This window comes from Ranitomeya variabilis, chromosome 1, assembly GCF_051348905.1.
Source record: "Ranitomeya variabilis isolate aRanVar5 chromosome 1, aRanVar5.hap1, whole genome shotgun sequence".
Classification (NCBI taxonomy): domain Eukaryota; kingdom Metazoa; phylum Chordata; class Amphibia; order Anura; family Dendrobatidae; genus Ranitomeya; species Ranitomeya variabilis.
This window is the reverse complement of record NC_135232.1, coordinates 826,972,415-826,992,317: the sequence shown is the minus strand read 5'-3', so window position 1 is coordinate 826,992,317 and position 19,903 is coordinate 826,972,415. Positions and strand designations below refer to the sequence as shown.

The following is a 19,903-nucleotide window of genomic DNA, read 5'->3' as shown; positions in this document are numbered from 1 at the left end:
CCACAGGCTGCGGAGGTGGCACAACACGTCCCTGGAAGGTATTAGGAGATACAGGCTTTAGTAAAGATACATGAAAAACTGGGTGCACCTTCATTGTCCTAGGTAGCTTCAGCCGGCAGGCCACAGAGCTCACAATACCATTGATCTTGAAAGGGCCAATGAATTTCTGTCCAAGTTTTTGTGAAGGAACATTGAACTTCAGATTCTTAGGTGCTAACCACACGGAATCTCCTACCTTGAACATGGGTGCAGGTTTATGGAATCTATCAGCCGATCTCTTATAACGTTCTTGAGCCGTGGTCAGGGATTCCTTCAGAACCACCAGATTTTGTCTCACCGCAGTCAGCCTTTCCTCCACTGCTGGAACCGGAGAATTAATTGGAGACCTAGGTAAAATACACGGATGATAACCCAGATTGGCAAAGAAAGGTGTAAATTTAGTGGAGGCGCTCTGAGAATTATTATATGAAAATTCGGCTAACGGCAACAACTCCAACCAATCATCCTGGAGATGGCTGACATAGCATCTTAGATATTGTTCCAGCGTCTGGTTGGTACGCTCAGTCTGACCATTTGTCTGGGGATGGTAAGCGGAAGAGAGACAGACATTAATATTGAGTGCAGAGCAAAACCCCTTCCAGAATCTTGAAGTGAACTGTACTCCACGGTCAGAGATGATCTCATCCGGCACCCCATGCAACCGAAAGACATTCTGTATAACCAAGTTCACTGTATCTTTAGCAGAGGGGAGGCCGGTGCACGGAACAAAATGAGCAGCTTTAGTCAGGCGATCAACTACCACCATGATTGTATTCATGCCCCAAGATGTAGGCAGCTCCACAATAAAGTCCATTGATATAGACCCCCAAGGGCGGGATGGAACAGGTAATGGTTGTAGAAGACCCGTAGGTGCCACATGAGGAGTCTTGTAACGGGCACATACCTCGCAAGAGAGAACATAGTCCTTGGTATCCTTCAGGCAAGTTGGCCACCAGAAGAATCGGCTCAGGAACTCTTGTGTCTTCTGTTCCCCCCTGTGACCAGCCAACTTGGAGTCATGTACCAACTTGAGGATCTGCAGACGGACGACCTCCGGGATGTAGATACGTCAATCTCTGAACCACATGCCACCCTTAAAGACAAGCTTAATATCCACAGATGGGTTGGCCAGAAATACATCACCTTCATAGGCCTCCCTGCACTCCTTCCACAAGTCCTGATCGTGGATAACTCCGATGAAATTGGCATCAAATAGAATGGTCTTGGACGGGGCTCCAGGTACGGAATTCGCAGCATGGATTTAGGATAAAGCATCAGCCTTCCCATTACGATAACCTGGACGGTACGAGATAACAAAGTTAAATTGATTTAAGAATAAGTTCCAACGAGCCTGACGAGGAGAAAGACATCTAGCGGATCTAAGGAACTCTAGATTGCGATGGTCAGTTAGCACTATGATCTGTTGTGCAGCTCCTTGCAGATGATGCCTCCATTCTTTGAAAGCCGCAATAATAGCCAGCAATTCCTTGTCTCCCACGTCGTAATTCTTCTCTGCTTAGGTTAGTCTACGGGAAAAGAAAGCACAATGATGTAGCAGACCCTTCTCTCCAGTTCTTTGGTAGAGAATAGCCCCAAAGCATTATCAGAAGCGTCCACCTACACAATGAAAGAAAGTGTTGGATCTGGGTGTATCAACAGCGGTGCTGATGTGAAACAGATCTTCAGCCGATCAAAAGCTTCTTGAGCCTGTGATGACCACTTAAAGGGCTTTTCCTTCTTTGTCAAGGAAGTAATGGGACGGACAATATCAGAAAAATTTCGAATGAAGCGTCTGTAGAAATTTGCAAAACCAATAAAACGTTGGACCTCCTTAACCCCTTCACCCCCAAGGGTGGTTTGCACGTTAATGACCGGGCCAACTTTTACAACTCTGACCACTGTCCCTTTATGAGGCTATAACTCTGGAACGCTTTGATGGATCTTGGCGATTCTGACACTGTTTTCTCGTGACATATTGTACTTCATGTTAGTGGTAAAATTTATTCGATATAACTTGCGTTTATTTGTGAAAAAAATGGAAATTTGGCGAAAATTTTGAAAATTTTGCAATTTTCCAACTTTGAATTTTTATGCCCTTAAATCACAGACATATGTCACGCAAAATACTTAATAAGTAACATTTTCCACATGTCTACTTTACATCAGTACAATTTTGGAACCAAAATTTTTTTTTGTGACGGAGTTATAAGGGTTAAAAGTTGACCAGCAATTTCTCATTTTTACAACACCATTTTTTTTTTAGGGACCACATCTCATTTGAAGTCATTTTGAGGGGTCTATATGATAGAAAATACTCAAGTGTGACACCATTCTAAAAACTGCACCCCTCAAGGTGCTCAAAACCACATTCAAGAAGTTTATTAACCCTTCAGGTGTTTCACAGGAATTTTTGGAATGTTTAAATAAAAATAAACATTTAACTTTTTTTCACACAAAATTTATTTCAGCTCCAATTTGTTTTATTTTACCAAGGGTAACAGGAGAAAATGGACCACCAAAGTTGTTGTACAATTTGTCCTGAGTACGCTGATACCCCATATGTGGGGGTAAACCACTGTTTGGGCATATGGCAGAGCTCGGAAGGAAAGGAGCGCCATTTGACTTTTCAATGCAAAATTGACTGGAATTGAGATGGGACGCCATGTTGCGTTTGGAGAGCCCCTGATGTGCCTAAACACTGAAACCCCCTACAAGTGACACCATTTTGGAAAGTAGACCCCCTAAGGAACTTATCTTGATGTGTGGTGAGCACTTTGACCCACCAAGTGCTTCACAGAAGTTTATAATGCAGAGCCGTAAAAATAAAAAATCATATTTTTTCACAAAAATGATCTTTTCGCCCCCAATTTTTTATTTTCCCAAGGGTAAGAGAAGAAATTGGACCCAAAAAAATGTTGTGCAATTTGTCCTGAGTACGCTGATACCCCATATGTGGGTGTAAACCATTGTTTGGGCGCATGGCAGAGCTTGGAAGGGAAGGAGCGCCATTTGACTTTTCAATGCAAAATTGACTGGAATTGAGATGGGACGCCATGTTGCGTTTGGAGAGCCCCTGATGTGCCTAAACATTGAAACTCCCTACAAGTGACACCATTTTGGAAAGTAGACCCCCTAAGGAACTTATCTAGATGTGTGGTGAGCACTTTGACCCACCAAGTGCTTCACAGAAGTTTATAATGCAGAGCCGTAAAAATAAAAAATCATATTTTTTCACAAAAATGATCTTTTTGCCCCCAATTTTTTATTTTCCCAAGGGTAAGAGAAGAAATTGGACCCCAAAAAATGTTGTGCAATTTGTCCTGAGTACGATGATACCCCATATGTGGGTGTAAACCATTGTTTGGGCGCATGGCAGAGCTTGGAAGGGAAGGAGCGCCATTTGACTTTTCAATGCAAAATTGACTGGAATTGAGATGGGACGCCATGTTGCGTTTGGAGAGCCCCTGATGTGCCTAAACATTGAAACTCCCTACAAGTGACACCATTTTGGAAAGTAGACCCCCTAAGGAACTTATCTAGATGTGTGGTGAGCACTTTGACCCACCAAGTGCTTCACAGAAGTTTATAATGCAGAGCCGTAAAAATAAAAAATCATTTTTTTTCACAAAAATGATGTTTTTGCCCCCAATTTTTTATTTTCCCAAGGGTAAGAGAAGAAATTGGACCCCAAAAAATGTTGTGCAATTTGTCCTGAGTACGATGATACCCCATATGTGGGTGTAAACCATTGTTTGGGCGCATGGCAGAGCTTGGAAGGGAAGGAGCGCCATTTGACTTTTCAATGCAAAATTGACTGGAATTGAGATGGGACGCCATGTTGCGTTTGGAGAGCCCCTAATGTGCCTAAACATTGAAACTCCCTACAAGTGACACCATTTTGGAAAGTAGACCCCCTAAGGAACTTATCTAGATGTGTTTTGAGAGCTTTGAACCCCCAAGTGTTTCACTACAGATTATAACGCAGAGCCGTGAAAATAATTTTTTTTTTTTTCTCAAAAATGATTTTTTAGCCCCCAGCTTTGTATTTTTACAAGGGTAACAGAATAAATTGGACCCCAAAATTTGTTTTCCAATTTGTCCTGAGTACGCTGATACCCCATATGTGGGGGGGAACCACTGTTTGGGCGCATGACAGAGCTCGGAAGGGAAGGAGCGCCATTTGGAATGCAGACTTAAATGGATTGGTCAGCAGCCGTCACGTTGCATTTGCAGAGCCCCTGATGTACCCAAACAGTACAAACCCCCCACAAGTGACCCCATATTGGAAACTAGACCTCCCAAGGAACTTATCTAGATGTGTTTTGAGAGCTTTGAACCCCCAAGTGTTTCACTAAAGTTTATAGCGCAAAGCTGTGAAAATAATTTTTTTTTTTTTCACAAAAATGATTTTTTAGCCCCCAGTTTTGTATTTTCACAAGGGTAACAGGATAAATTAGACCCCAAAAGTTGTTGTCCAATTTGTCCTGAGTACGCTGATACCCCATATGTGGGGGGGAACCACTGTTTGGGTGCATGACAGAGCTCGGAAGGGAAGGAGCGCCATTTGGAATGCAGCCTTAAATGGATTGGTCTGCAGGCGTCACGTTGCCTTTGCAGAGCCCCTGATGTACCCAAACAGTACAAACCCCCCACAAGTGACCCCATATTGGAAACTAGACCTCCCAAGGAACTTATCTAGATGTGTTGTGAGAACTTTGAACCCCCAAGTGTTTCACTACAGTTTATAACGCAGAGCCGTGAAAATAAAACATCTTTTTTTTCCCACAAAAATGATTTTTAGCCCCCCAAATTTTTATTTTCCTAAGGATAACAAGAGAACTTGGACCCCAGAAGTTGTTGTTCAATTTGTCCCGAGTACGCTGATAACACATATGTTGGGGTAAACCCCTTTTTGGGCGCACGGGAGAGCTCGGAAGGGAAGGAGCACTGTTTTACTTTTTCAACGCAGAATTGGCTGGAATTGAAATTGGACGCCATGTCGCGCTTGGAGAGCCCCTGATGTGCCTGGACAGTGGAAACTCCCCAATTCTACCTGAAACCCTAACCCAAACACACCCCTAACCCTAATCCCAACGGTAACCCTAACCACACCCCTAGCCCTGACACACCCATAATTCTAATCCCAACCCTAATCCAAACGTAAATGTAATCCAAACCCTAACCCTAACTTTAGCCCCAACCCTAACTTTAGCCCCAACCCTAACTTTACCTCCAACCCTAGCCCTAACCCTAACCCTACCCCTAACCCTAACCCTAAACGTGACTGAAATACGTGGCACTGAAATACGTGGCACTGAAATACGTGGCACTGAAATACGTGGAACTGAAATATGTGGCACTGCAACACGTGGCACTGAAATACGTGATACGTGGCACTGAAATACGTGGCACTGAAATACGTGGCACTGAAATTTGTGATACGTGGCACTGAAATACGTGGCACTTAAATACGTGGCACTTAAATACGTGGCACTTAAATACGTGGCACTTAAATACGTGGCACTTAAATACGTGGCACTGAAATATGTGATACGTGGCACTTAAATACGTGGCACTGAAACACGTGGCACTGAAATACGTGATACGTGGCACTGAAATACGTGGCACTGAAATACGTGGCACTGAAATACGTGGCACTGAAATACGTGCAACTGAAATACGTGGTACTAAAATATGTGGCACTGAAATACGTGATACGTGGCACTGAAATACGTGATACGTGGCACTGAAATACGTGGCACTGAAACACGTGGCACTGAAATACGTGATACGTGGCACTGAAATACGTGGCACTGAAATACGTGGCACTGAAATACGTGGCACTGAAATACGTGGCACTATGACTGTCAGAAAATGTTCATTAAACGGTTAGGGGTGAGGTTAGGGGTAGAGTTAGGGTTAGGGTTTGGATCCCTTTATCACCTTGATGGTGGTGGGTGGCTTTTCAGTGTGTTTTCTGTTTTTTTTCGATAAAAATGCATGCGTTTTTAACGCAAACAAACGCATGTGCTTAAAAACGCAAGAAAATACTGCAGGTTGTATTTCTGAAAATGAACGCATGCAGAAAAAAACCGCATGCGTTTGAAAACGCGACCAAACGCGTACAAAAAAACCGCATGCGTTTTCAATGTTAAATATAGGGAAAAAACGCATGCGTTTTTTTGTGCAAAAAACGCTGCAGACAAAAACGCAAGTGTGAAACCAGCGACGCTTTTTATAGCAAAAAAGTTTTTGCGTCTCCACATTTTGAGACCTATAATTTTTCCACATTTTGCTCCACAGAGTCATGTGAGGTCTTGTTTTTTGCGGGACGAGTTGACGTTTTTATTGGTAACATTTTCGGACACGTGACCATTTTTGATCGTTTTTTATTCCGATTTTTGTGAGGCAGAATGACCAAAAACCTGCTATTCATGAATTTCTTTTGGGAGAGGCGTTTATACCATTCCACGTTTGGTAAAATTGATAGAGCAGTTTTATTCTTCGGGTCAGTACGATTACAGCGATATCTCATTTATATCATTTTTTTATGTTTTGGCGCTTTTATACGATAAAAACTATTTTATAGAAAAAATAATTATTTTGGTATCGCTTTATTCTCAGGACTATAACTTTTTTATTTTTTTGCTGATGATGCTGTATGGCGGCTTGTTTTTTGCGGGACAAGATGACGTTTTCAGCGGTACCATGGATATTTATATCAGTCTTTTTGATCACGTGTTATTCCACTTTTTGTTCGGCGGTATGGTAATAAAGCGTTGTTTTTTGCCTCGTTTTTTTTTTTTTTTTCTTACGGTGTTTACTGAAGGGGTTAACTAGTTGGGCAGTTTTATAGGTTGGGTCGTTACGGACGCGGCAATACTAAATATGTGTACTTTTATTGTTTTGTTTTTTTTATTTAGATAAAGAAATGTATTTATGGGAATAATATATATATTTTTTTTTATTATTTATTTAGGAATTTTTTTTTTATTTTTTTTTACACATGTGGAAAAATTTTTTTTTTTACTTTTTTACTTTGTCCCAGGGGGGGACATCACAGATCATTGATCTGGCAGTGTGCACAGCACTCTGCCAGATCGACGATCTGCTGTGCAGGGCTGCAGGCTTACCAAGTGTCTGCTCTGAGCAGACACTCGGTAAGCCACCTCCCTCCCTGCAGGACCCGGATGCCGCGGCCATCTTGGATCCGGGACCTGCAGCCAGGAAGGAGGTAGGAGACCCTCGCAGCAACGCGATCACATCGCGTTGCTCCGGGGGTCTCAGGGAAGCCCGCAGGGAGCCCCCTCCCTGCGCGATGCTTCCCTATACCGCCGGTACACTGCGATCATGTTTGATCGCGGTGTGCCGGGGGTTAATGTGCCGGGGGCGGTCCATGACCGCTCCTGGCACATAGTGCCGGATGTCAGCTGCGATAGGCAGCTGACACCCGGCCGCGATCGGCCGCGCTCCCCCCGTGAGCGCGGCCGATCGCGTATGACGTACTATCCCGTCGGTGGTCATACGGGCCCACCCCACCTCGACGGGATAGTACGTCTGATGTCAGGAAGGGGTTAATGTTCTTGGGTACCGGCCAGTCAAGGATAGCCTGAATCTTACCAGATTCCATGTTCAGCCCCTGGGGAGAGATGATATAACCTAAGAACTGTATCTCAGAACGATGGAACTCGCATTTCTCCGGCTTAATATACAGATGGTTCTCTTTCAGACATCTTAAAACAGTTTTGACATGTTCTTCATGTTCCTGTAGAGAGTCAGAAAAGATTAGTATATCGTCCAAATAGATCACCACAAATTGCTCCAACAAATCTCTGAAAATGTCATTAGCAAGGTGTTGAAACGTTGCAGGGGCGTTACAAAGCCCGAAGGGCATCACAAAATATTCAAAGTGTCCATATCAGCATCTGAATGCTGTCTTCCACTCATCCCCTGGACGAATAGGCACCAAATTATAAGCCCCATGAAGATCCAGTTTAGAGAACACCTTAGCATGGCGGACTTTTTCCAGTAATTCGGGAATCAGAAGCAAAGGGTATCAGTTTCGTACAATTACCTTATTGAGTTCCCGATAGTCAAAACAGGGTCTCAGGGTCCCATCCTTCTTCTTTACAAAAAAATGGGTGCCCCTGCTGGTGAGGAAGAAGGACGTATGAAGCCTTTGGCCAGATTTTCATCAATATACTCCTTTAAGGCTTGAAGCTCAGGTGCCGCCAAAGGGTATACATGACCAAAAGGAATATCTGCCCCAGGAAGCAACTCAATGGAACAGTCATAATGCCTGTGTGAAGGAAGTTGATCTGCATTCTTCTCGTCACAGAGGTCAGAGAACTCTTTATATGCTGGAGGTAAAGAAGATACCTGTACATGTGGTTCCGTAGCCGTGGACTCAGGGACAGCTTCTGTTAACGCTGAGTTGCTCCTTGTTGGAAAGATAATCTCCTTTGTCTCCCAGTTGATAATTGGGTTCTGAGAACGCAACCAAGGAATGCTTAAAATCACAGGAAAATGAGGAGAAGAAATTAGCAAGAAAGAAATTTGCTCCTGATGATTAGGCTCCAACAAAATTTCAAGGGGTACGGTCTCCTGATCCACAGACCCAGAGATTAAAGGTGACCCATCCACTGTTTCCATGGTAATTGGAGAGGCTCTTTGCTGAATTTTAATACCATGTTCCTTGGCAAATGCGATATCCATGAAATTGCCACCTGCACTAGAGTCAATCATAGCTGAACTGGAAATCCACTTTCCTGAACACAGGATCTTAATAGGGAGAGAACAGTGAGAGTTCTTTTCCTTCAGCTCCTTGGGGGGTGAAGTCATAGAAAGTGAATGGAATACAGCGTTTAAAGGCAGGCTACATTCAGAGATGTCAGATTCATCATCACAGTTGTCATACTCCCCTATTGCTACTAGCACCTTGTTAGGCCGTCTAGGACACTTAGGACAATTGATCAGAAAGTGGTAAGACTGGCTGCAGTAGAAACATAGACTTTCACGAAGGCGATGCTCCCGGCGCTCATTGATCTCGCGTCTCTGAACGGAATCAATTTGCATGGGCACCTCCTCCACTTCCCGAGATGTTTTACCTGCAGGCTCTTTGGAAGGAAGGGAAAAGTTAGAAATACGGTTATATGCAGCAAATTTCTCCTGCCTACGCTCAGTAAGGCGAATGTCTATGCGCACAAAATGCTGTATAAATGTCTCTAGTTCTTGTGGTGACTCTGAGCGAGCTAGTTCACCTTTTATAATACTAGACAGACCCCTTTTAAAAATAGGCAATTGTGCATAACTGTCCCAATTGGTATCTACCGCCAATCTCCTGAATTCAGTGGCATACTCAATAACAGAACGTTTAGCCTGGCGTAAAGACAACAAAGCAGATTCAGCGGTTGCACGGCGATTAGGGTCATCAAACATTAATGCCATATCGGCCAAGAAATCATCCAAGTCATTTAACCGTGGGTCACGAGACTCAATCATCGGATTCACCCAGGCGAGCGCTCGTGAGGTCAGTAGCATTATTACACACAATACTTTGGATCTATCAGTAGGAAAACGGTCAGCATGCACATCAAAATATAGCATACATTGATTCACAAAGCCACGAAATTTGTCGCGATCACCATTAAATCTGAATGGGGGCAACTTAGGTGGGCTAGCTGGTGGCGGTTGCCCAGAGGGTAAAGTCGCTTGTGCAGCTATTTGCGTGCTTATGTCCTGAAAAGCCTGTCCATACTGGGACTCTATGCCAGCAAGTTTGTTTTCCTGGGCTGCCATACGATTGCTTAAGTCCTGCAAAGTTTGTTCAAACACCTGTTGATTGTGTTCAAAGCTTCCAAACTTCTTTTGCAGACCTTCCACATCTTTCTGCAGTGATCTAATTATGGAAAACACCTGCTCTAATCTGCTCTCTGCAGTCATTGTTCCAGCAGTCTCTGAGGAACTCAGAGCAGAGTGGCAGGATCTCCAACACAGGTTCACAGGAGCAGGTGCAGGTGCAAGGCCAGGGAGTAATCAGGAGCTGGATGCAAAGCAGAATAATCTAGCACAGACTGAAGGCTGGGGTGGAGTTTTATAGCAGGAAGACAAGTGCACATGAGACCAAAGACGCCATGTTGGAAAAGGGAAGTAATGCACAAAAGGTAAAAAATGTTCAGAGTCCTGACAATTTGACTTTTTGAGTGCAAAATTTGCTGAAATAATTAGCGGACGCCATGTAGTGTTTAGAGAGCCCCTGTTGTGCCTAAACAGTGGAAACCACCACTAGTGACCCCATTTTGGAAACTAGACCCCTTAAGGAATTTATCTGGATGTATGGAGAGCACCTTGAAGCCCCTCGGTGCTTCACAGAAGTTTATAGCATTGAGCCATGAAAATAAAAAGTGACAATGATTTTTACTAGTGATGAGCGAGTATACTCGTTGCTCGGGTGACCTCCGAGTATTTGTTAGTGTTCGGAGATTAAGTTTTCATTGCGGCAGCTGAATGATTTAGCTATTAGCCAGTCTAAGTACATGTGGGGGTTGCCTAAGTACATGTGGGGGTCCAATCATAGCAGCGCTAGATAAATGTCAATAGATTAGGTAGGCTGTACAGTCCAGCTTGCAGTGAGATGTCATCCTTAAAAATATGTGATCACAAGAAGTGATTTCCCCAGGGAACAGTGCCTTGTAAGAAATGAGGAGAGGAGCCCCTCCATGGGGTTAATACACAATCCCGTTGTTCTTTGGTGAGGTAAACGTTTCTGTTGTAAAGCAGATCGTTGGGAGCGCTGTCCCGGCCGGTGACATCTGCCCCTGCAGGAGTCCTAATTGAGGTCGGTGATGAAACTTCAGTGGAGAACCAGTCATGCTACTCGGTCTTGTTGCACTGGTACCAGTGCAGGACCTGTGTGACGTCAGGCAGCACATGACAACACCAGGCTGTAGTAGCTACGAAGTGCAGCAAGGGCAACAAACCTTCAGATGCATTTCAGAAAACTCTGTTTCCTTCTTCAGGGTTGGTCCTGCTTGGGGTACTGAAGATATTTATGTGATCTCACTGAATGAACTAATGATGTTAATGGGTTAGCCAATTAAGGCTGGCAATCAGTCAATAAAAGCCAAATAGTTCAGTTTCGCTGTTCATTCCTCTTGGAATTAGAGTGTCAAAAGCAAATATCCAGTGGCTCTCGGCGCGTGACATTAATTTGATGTGGTTTCCTTTGCGAATGTGTGGCTGTACATATTCTACACCAGTAACCACCATATTATGTACAGAACCCTCATGGTAATCAGCAAAATGCTTGGACAAAGAATGACCCGTAAATTTTTTCTTTATATTGCTGATATGTTCACTTATCCTAACTTTCAATGGACTTTTGGTACGCCCCACATACAGCTTCTTACAAGGACATTTAATAGTATATTTCACACTTACAGTATTGCAGGTGATATAATTATGAATTTTATATTCTTTATTTCCCCCTATAAATGTCAATTGTTTAGAGGTTTTTGTTTGTCGACACATCATGCATTTCTTGCAAGGAAAAAACCCTTTGAGGTCACTTAAAAAAGAAGCTGAAGATTTTTTTGAACAGTTAGATTGTATAGTGGGGGCAATAATATTCTTGAGTTTACAAGACTTTTTATACAAAAATCTTGGATTTTTATGGACTAATGATCCTATGGTTTTATCATTTCTCAGTACATCCCAATGTTTTCTAACTATTCTAGTTAGAATATGGGAGTTGGAATTGTATTTCTGTGATAATATAAAATAAAATAATAAATAAATAATAAAATCATCTGAATTTACACTGGGTTTTTGTTCACATTCTTATCTTTATTATAGGTGTCACTGCTCTTTAAAAGGTCCTGGATAGGTTTATTTTCAACATTTATGGCTTCTTCAAGGAGATTTTTATCATATCCCTTTCCCAAAAATTGATTAGTAAGAGAAAGGGCTTCTGAGTCAAAATCATGACTCCTAGAGCAGTTTAGGCAAATTCTGGTGAATTGACTGTTAGGTACATTTAATAGTCAGCTGGATAAGTGGCAGCTATCAATCAGGATAAAACTATTTGAGTCTGTAAATTTTTGAAAAGTTTGTGTCTGAATTTTGCCATCCTCAATAAAAATAGTGAGGTCTAAAAAGTATTCGTACTAATAGAAGATGTAAAATTTAAAAAATAATCGTTTATATTTATATCGGTTAAAAACTGATGTAACTCTTGTTGACCTCCAGACCAAATAAAAATTACGTCATCAATAAAACGTTGCCAGAGCACCAGGCCCGCACGCAGCACGCCTGCTGGCTAGATGGCGTCCTCCTCCCATCTTTCAACATAGAGATTAGCGTAACTGGTGATTTTACCTTGTTTTTCAAGAATTGTGACAAAAAAAAGACGCATTGCGAACACCTTATATCGACATGACCTAATAAATTTGTCATATTTTACACCCATACACTTTTCATTCAATCTGCCATAAAAACACTGTTCTTAAGTAAATGTCCTCCAATATGTTCTTGGCACTTTGCTTTCCATTGTCTCTCTGTCATGGGGTTACCGCGACAGTGTGGAACCAGAAGACCAGAGCGTCTGATTGCTCCTACTCCGGTGCTAAGAAGAAGCACTTCTCCTTCATTTTAATGGGTTTATTCCTTCTGGAAGAACAGAGGTTAATCGGCCATGTTGGAAATCTCTGTGCTCGCAGCTGAGCTCAGTTAGTCACTCCTTTCCCCTTTATAATCTGAGCTCTGATACAAATCTTTGCCACAGCTAGTCTTTGCTGCATGGCTTAAGGAGGGAGAGGTGTTCATTTGAGGAGTGTTGGAGGAAGTTATCTGTGACCGTTGTTTGGTTTGTATGTGTGGTGATTCCCTATCCTTCTGTATTTTGGTTTATTCCCCTACCTCCACTCCCCGATGCATTACTCTGTTATATGCGAGTGAATATTTTGTATGCCTGGAGTTTTCTGTTAACCATTGTTTGTGCTGCCTTGTTTGTCAGGTTGGTGTACTATGGTGCACAGTAGCGCCCCTCTTCCCTGGGTGGGGGAAGAGAACAGACGGAACAGCAGATAAGGCAAGGGTGGAGGCCCCAACATCTTCACCTTCAGAAGTATCCCAGGGAGTAGGGCGAGCTAGGGCTCCCCATAGTGTAGGGGAAGGATCCCCTGGTCCTGGCTTACTCGACAGCTGTGTCGTGACACTCTCTTATATTAATCCACATACATTATTTTTCTTGTATTATAGCTGTGAAGCCCTGTGATGATTCTGTTCCTTAACATTAGTTTTTCCCAATGTTTAAAGCTTGGACATGCAATGTTAGCTTATTTCATGATTACTTATGGATATTGTATATACTGTACACACTCTGATATACATTTCCTCCAGCAGTGCTTCATTAATTCTTAATAAATTTGTTGTAATCTACTACTTCATCTCTGGTGTGAAGAGGTACTGTAGCATTTCTCAAAGAACTACCTATGATTATTTCAGAAAAATGTTATTTGAGGTTCCTAAAGACCTTTCTAAAAACTTTTAATTTGTGTACAACTTTTTATTATACTGTAGGTGATAATGCACGCTATGAACAGTATGTCCCTCTGTGTCTAGCCCTTGATTGTGTATGGGATATGTCTAAATATTGGTCCCTGATGATCCCTGTGTTTGTGACTGAGTGATTGGTCTTTCTTTAAGTCCAATTATATCCTTTATTTTTTCTCCTAATGTGCACCTTACAGCAGCAGACTTTTGATCAAGAATTTTATGAAACCTCAGTCTTGATGAATTCCCCCTATTTGATTTGCACTAAACTGTGCTACTTCTGTAGGAGTGGTGGAGGTGATGTTCTATCCCCTGACACCTCAAATGGTTTAATGTATTTCATTTTAATGTATGTTGTCAAAGGTAAAACCCTTGGGAGCTGCCGTCTAGCCTAGATAGGGTTAACTGTAATAGCCAGCCCAGTTGTAGGAGGGGGAATTGAGAGTTAGTGCCAAGTTCAGGAAGTGTTAAGGGCAGTTAGAGGAAGTGTGGTGAAGACACAGAGTGGTCATAGGCAATAGGCTGCTAGGGAAACTAGGGACAGTGGATGGCCATAGAATCCTTCCATGCAAATCCGTCTTGTCAACCTGGGAAACTTGAGAATGATGTTGGGGCCCTTGGGCACACTAAGCCTGTAAATCTGCAGGGAAAGTTGGACTCAAACTCTCAGAGGCAGGAGTTGATGCAATCCAGTGCACTGCTTGTAGTGGAGAAGAATATCTAGTGCTGGAGGAGTTAGCAAGAGAAACGTTCTAATCATACTGAGAATTAAGGCTGAAGTTATGTCGGGTACCTGTAGGAAAGACTTTAACCATTTGGGCCCTATCCTATATGCCTGATTGTAATCACCATCAGTTGCCAAGTAAAAGTTTGACTGTTTTTACAAATTCGGTGTTCCCTGGATTGCTTGCTGCAAAGGTTCCGGAAGATGGAAGCCTGGATGCAGGAATGCCTATGGGCTACAAGTAAGTGTGATGCAGCAAAACAGTCCACAGACCATGAGACTACCATCACGCGATTCATAAATGGCATTACGTTTTAATGCTGTAAAGCAGTGTTCTTCTTCCTTTTATTTTTTTTCTATAAACATAATGTTTCTAATTTAAACCAAAAAGCTTTATTTTGGTCAACAATGTTCTTTTTGGAGAGCAGTGGCGGTCTCCTTACAATCGTGCCATGCACGCCACTATTGTTCAGTGTCTTCCTGATGTTGGACTCATGAATTTTAACAATATTAGCTAATATGAGAGAGGTTTTTAGTTATTTAAAGGTTTTCATAGGAGGGTTTGTACTTTTACATGCCTTGATCTTAGAGCGATCTTTGTTGCTCAACCACTCCTGGGAAGGGTAATAATGGTCTTGAATTTCCTCGATTTATGTACACTGTTTCTGTCTGATGGAGTCCAAACTTTTAAAAGATGATTTTGAAATCTTTCCCAGTCTGATGAGCATCAACAACTCTTATTCTGAAGTCCTTAGCAATCTTAATTGTTCATACACTTCCACAAATGTGATGTAAAGATTAGACTTCAATAGATAGCTTTTGTATAAATAAAACAGGTTGTCCAATCACACCTGATTGTCATCCCATTGATTGAAAATACTAGACTCTAATTTTATCTTCAAGTTATCTACAAATCCTAAAGGTTTTTAATAAATTAAAAAGTCTAATACTATTTACTTCCCTTTATCGACTTTTAGCACTTTTGTAAAATCTGATGTAGTTTTAGGTCAAATTTATCCAGAAATATGAGAAATTTTAAAGTTTTCACAAACTTTCATGCATTACCGCTGTATAACTCTTAATTTCTTGATCCCTTGACTGCTGCATGCTAATTACTGCCTTAGCAGAATTCTTTCTTTTATCACATTAAATCACAGAGAACCATTTTAATGTGAAAGGCTCAAGGGTTATGAGAGAAAATTACTGCATACTTTCAATTCATAGCTCAACTCAACTCATACCTTGCCAGTCCTTGGCAGTCCTGATCAGCCACTGATTCTTTATTCCTCGTCCCTTCTACTCTCCTACCACCATGTATGGCAGTATTCCTTCTGTGTGCTCTTTTGGCCTTCATCTATGTTTATTTTTGCCAAGTCATACAGCTATGCAACTTTCGATTTCGCTAATGGCCAGTACTACTAAATACTTTTCTCAGCTCCCCAATGGCCAAATGACCTGGGTTTTAAATGGGACCCTATCCCATTGCTCTGGACCTGAACAATAATGTCTTAAATGTTCCTAATCAGTGTGCAGAAGTGTTCATTTTTTAAATACCGTTTGGCATTGACCCAGTGTGGCGCTGAGTCACTTCTCACGGACAAGCCGTGATTTGAGATAGTCAAGGAGTCATAAACAAGGGAAAGTGACAAAAGTATAGTTAGGTAACAGTCTGAGGTCAAAATACCAGTTCAAAGCAAAATGATAAGACAAATGGATGGTCAGAATGAGGTCCAAGGTCAGGCAGCAATAGATCAACAAGGAAGGCACTAGGTAGCTAAAGCTATGACTGGCAGGTATCGGGGATTGCCAGTCCAGTTAAAGGGAACCTGTCACCCCCAAAATGGAAGATGAGCTAAGCCCACTGGCATCAGGGGCTTATCTACAGCATTCTGGAATGCTGTAGATAAGCCCCCGATGTAACCTGAAAGATGAGAAAAAGAGGTTAGATTATACTCACCCAGGGGTGGTCCCACTGCGGTGGGCGTCGTGGTCCGGTTCGGGGCCTCCCATCTTCTTACGATCACATCCTCTTCTTGTCTTCACACCGCAGCTCCGGCGCAGGCGTACTTTGTCTGCCCTGTTGAGGTCAGAGCAAAGTACTGCAGGTGCCGGGAAAGGTCAGAGAGGCCCGGCACCTGCACACTGCAGTACTTTGCTCTGCCCTCAACAAGGCAGACAAAGTACGCCTGCTCCGGAGCCGCAGGGTGAAGACAAGAAGAGGATGTCACCCTATGAAGATGGGAGGCCCCGGACCGGACCACGACACCCATCGGACCAGACCGCAGCGGGAACGCCCCTGGGTGAGTATAATATAACCTCTTTTTCTCATCTTTCAGGATACATCGGGGGCTTATCTACAGCATTTCAGAATGCTGTAGATAAGACCTGATGCCGGTGGGCTTAGCTCACCTTATATTTTGGGGGTGACAGGTTCCCTTTTAAATAGATGCGAAATCAAGGAAAGAGGGAGCATGTTGCGAGAGCTCAGCACTTCCCAGTCTCAGACTGGATGACTGAGCTGTAAATCACTGGGTCCTAAGACACACTGGACTAGAACTGGTACACTCAGTTTGTTTCCTGAATATGGCTCTGCTGTTAAAGAGCTCTACTTTGAAATAACTCCTCCTGCACCTCTGTGTCGGTGGCCCAAAAGTTAAAAGGATAAAAAACAGAATTCCATTAGCCCCCCTTCATCTTTACCGAACACCAATCGGTAGCAACTCAGTGGGTCCACATATTTTCAGATTGGCCTCATGCCACAGTGTCAGCTAAGATTCAGACGTCCACTTTTCACTTACGTGTTCTACCTGTGGTCTTCAAAAATATCAAGGAGACATGTCCATATTTGATCTGAGTCAAGATTCAAAATTACCCATACAAGTCTACTGGTCCATTAAAAAAATCACAGACAGCATGCAGATGGCATCAGTATACTATCCATGTGCTGTCCATGATTAGCAATGCAATTATTAGGAGAAGCTTTGTATTTTTATTTTTTCAGATGTGAAAATCACTGGTAAAACACTGATGGAAAAACCATAAAAAACTGACCGAACACTGATAAAAATGGGATCTAAAGCACTGATGACACTCAGACCATTCTTTGGGAATGTAAAAAATCATTGATGTCTGAACGAGGGCTTACAGTCATCATTTAGGCATATGCCTATGGCCCTCCATAGATACTAAGCCCTCAGGCATTGTCTGATTTCCTGATCACTCAGTCTGTCAGGCTCATATGTATAGGTGCTACAATTAGAATTAAAGAAGCTCGACTACATTTGTCTTTACAGTTATCAAATCAACCAGGAAATTAGGTTAAAAGCCTTGTAATGTCAAGGCAAGACTTTAAAAATTTGATTGCGCAAACACACTGAAAGAAATCAGAAATGGGTTTCAGAAAGCATTTCTGCCAAACCCATATAAACTTAATATGACAAGTGAAGCAGATGTTATGCAAGGTACTTGTGATTGCATCTCTCCCCGAAGTCCTCGTTTAATGCATGGCTTAACCATATTAAATTTTTATTGACTAAATTGTCTTGGTCTTTCAACCCTTTTTGTGCCAGAGGGCATTTACTTCTCCAGCAATCAAAGCAACAGTTAAACAGTTAACATACCCTTTTTTAAAGAAATTCCAAATATTAACATTTAACTTTAACATAAGTTAAAAAAAAATAGATTTACAATAGAAATTAAAAACCGTGTTAAAAATTAAAACTATACACCATTTCTTTAAAAAAATAGTAAAATTTGCAGTAGATTAATTAAGAAAAATAGATTTTAATTATCTTACATTATTACCGTGTATATTCAGATAAAGGTTGCCATAAATGTACCTAATAACCCCTGAGGCTAGCAAATATCCAGTAGTAGAGATATTAATACAAAACGGTGCACAAAGAAATAGCCGTAGCAAAGCTCCATTTATGACTTCTCTAATTTTTGGGCACATTGTGACAATGAAGTAGATTTACCTTCACAGACATGTATATATATATATATACTTGAAAAAGGATAAAGATATCTGAAACGTCGCCACGCCGTTCAGGCATTAAAGCCCTTTTTTTCTTTATTTTTTGTGCTGTCTTCCTTTTTTTCATCTATATATATATATATATATATATATATATATATATATATATGTGTGTGTGTGCGCGTGTGTAAAACATATTTGTTTTTGTGCATATGTATATACATTTGTTATGTATATATACATATATGTATATACATATGGGTAGTATGCGGATGTTTGGATTTAAATGTCTAATCAAAAATATTACAATAATTACTTTGTGTAGATTTGCTATAATAAAGTAAAAAAAATCTTAAAATATACTCTAATAGTTCATACTTATAGTATTTATTATAAAATGTCTTACCTTTCAAGCTCGTCAAGAGAATAATTGAAAAGTAGTAGAAAAATATTTCAGTTTTCTTTATACTATAAAAAATCATTTCTTCTGCAGCAGCAACCAAATTAGGGGTGAACAAACACAAACAAAAACAAGCGTGATTTCAGGAACCACACAAGAACGTGAATCCAATAGAGAATGAAAATCAAGGTCGTCTTAAGACATCAGACACAGGTAAAATGATAATTTTGAAATGTGTCTCAAACCAAACCAAACAGGTGAATAGAAAAAAATCAATCTGCTCTGCTTTCACAGAGACTGCATGTGTGTTTCTTCCATGAGCAGAAGATTCAGAGGGAAAAGTACCCGTTCATGTGATACAGAGAATGCAGCCCCAGGGGATATACATGGGAAACAGTAAGAGGATAGTTCTAAAGAGATTGAGGCAGGACAACGGCGTGTAACCTGCATTCTTTACACGCCAGACAGAATTTACCATAGGGAGATGTCCAGATGTTCATAAGCAATCCACCTAGACCACGTATGATCGTGACTGACTGTAACTAGAAGATCTGCATTTATTGAAAATAGTCCAGCTACATGAGAACTTGCCTCCTGTCATTGATTTACTAGGGGTAATTAGTAAGTCCACGATTATAGGTCCCTTGAGCATTTTTACTGATCTATGTTCTCTGTACCACAGGGTATATGAACATTTTTATGGAGCTTAAATTAAGAGTTTAATTATGAAATGTTGTTGAGTTCTCTCATGAAGACAGTTACAAAAACTGGAATACTTTCTTCCAGAAACAGCAACACTTCAGATTGGTATTGCAGCTCCATTCACATGAATAAGACTAAGCTGCAATACCACACACAGCCTATAGATGATAGTGGCACTTTTCTTGGGTTAAGAAAACCCAACACAACTCCTATAAAGTTTTGCTAACATACTGAACAGCACATCTGCCCAACAAGCAGAAGCGATATGAAATTTATCCATTGTTTTAGATATGATTGATCAGCTCTCCATAGAATCCCAAGCTCCCATAAGAAGAAACGATACCCCTTAGACCCAAGCTCCCAAGGCTCATTCTACAGTGATACAAAATTGTGTACAGCAGTGTCACCTTCACAATGTTCTACTTATTCCTCACGGATAAGTTTCTAGTGAAGGCATCATCAATATAGTTTAAAAGAAGATCTCAGAAGAGAGAAGCTTATAGGAAAAGTC

At 41.5% G+C, this 19,903-nt stretch overlaps 1 protein-coding gene across 1 annotated transcript in view; it reads right to left on the bottom strand.

The window, feature by feature from the left end:
- Window positions 1-18,873, bottom strand: part of CHRNA6 (cholinergic receptor nicotinic alpha 6 subunit) — a 48,891-nt gene extending 30,018 nt beyond the window's left edge. Inside the window, exon 1 of the mRNA XM_077275529.1 lies at window positions 18,697-18,873. Coding sequence (XP_077131644.1) covers window positions 18,697-18,772 — 76 coding nt within the window. The 5' untranslated portion in view covers window positions 18,773-18,873. The remainder of the gene's footprint in view (window positions 1-18,696) is intronic.
- Between the last annotated feature and the right edge of the window lie 1,030 nt (window positions 18,874-19,903).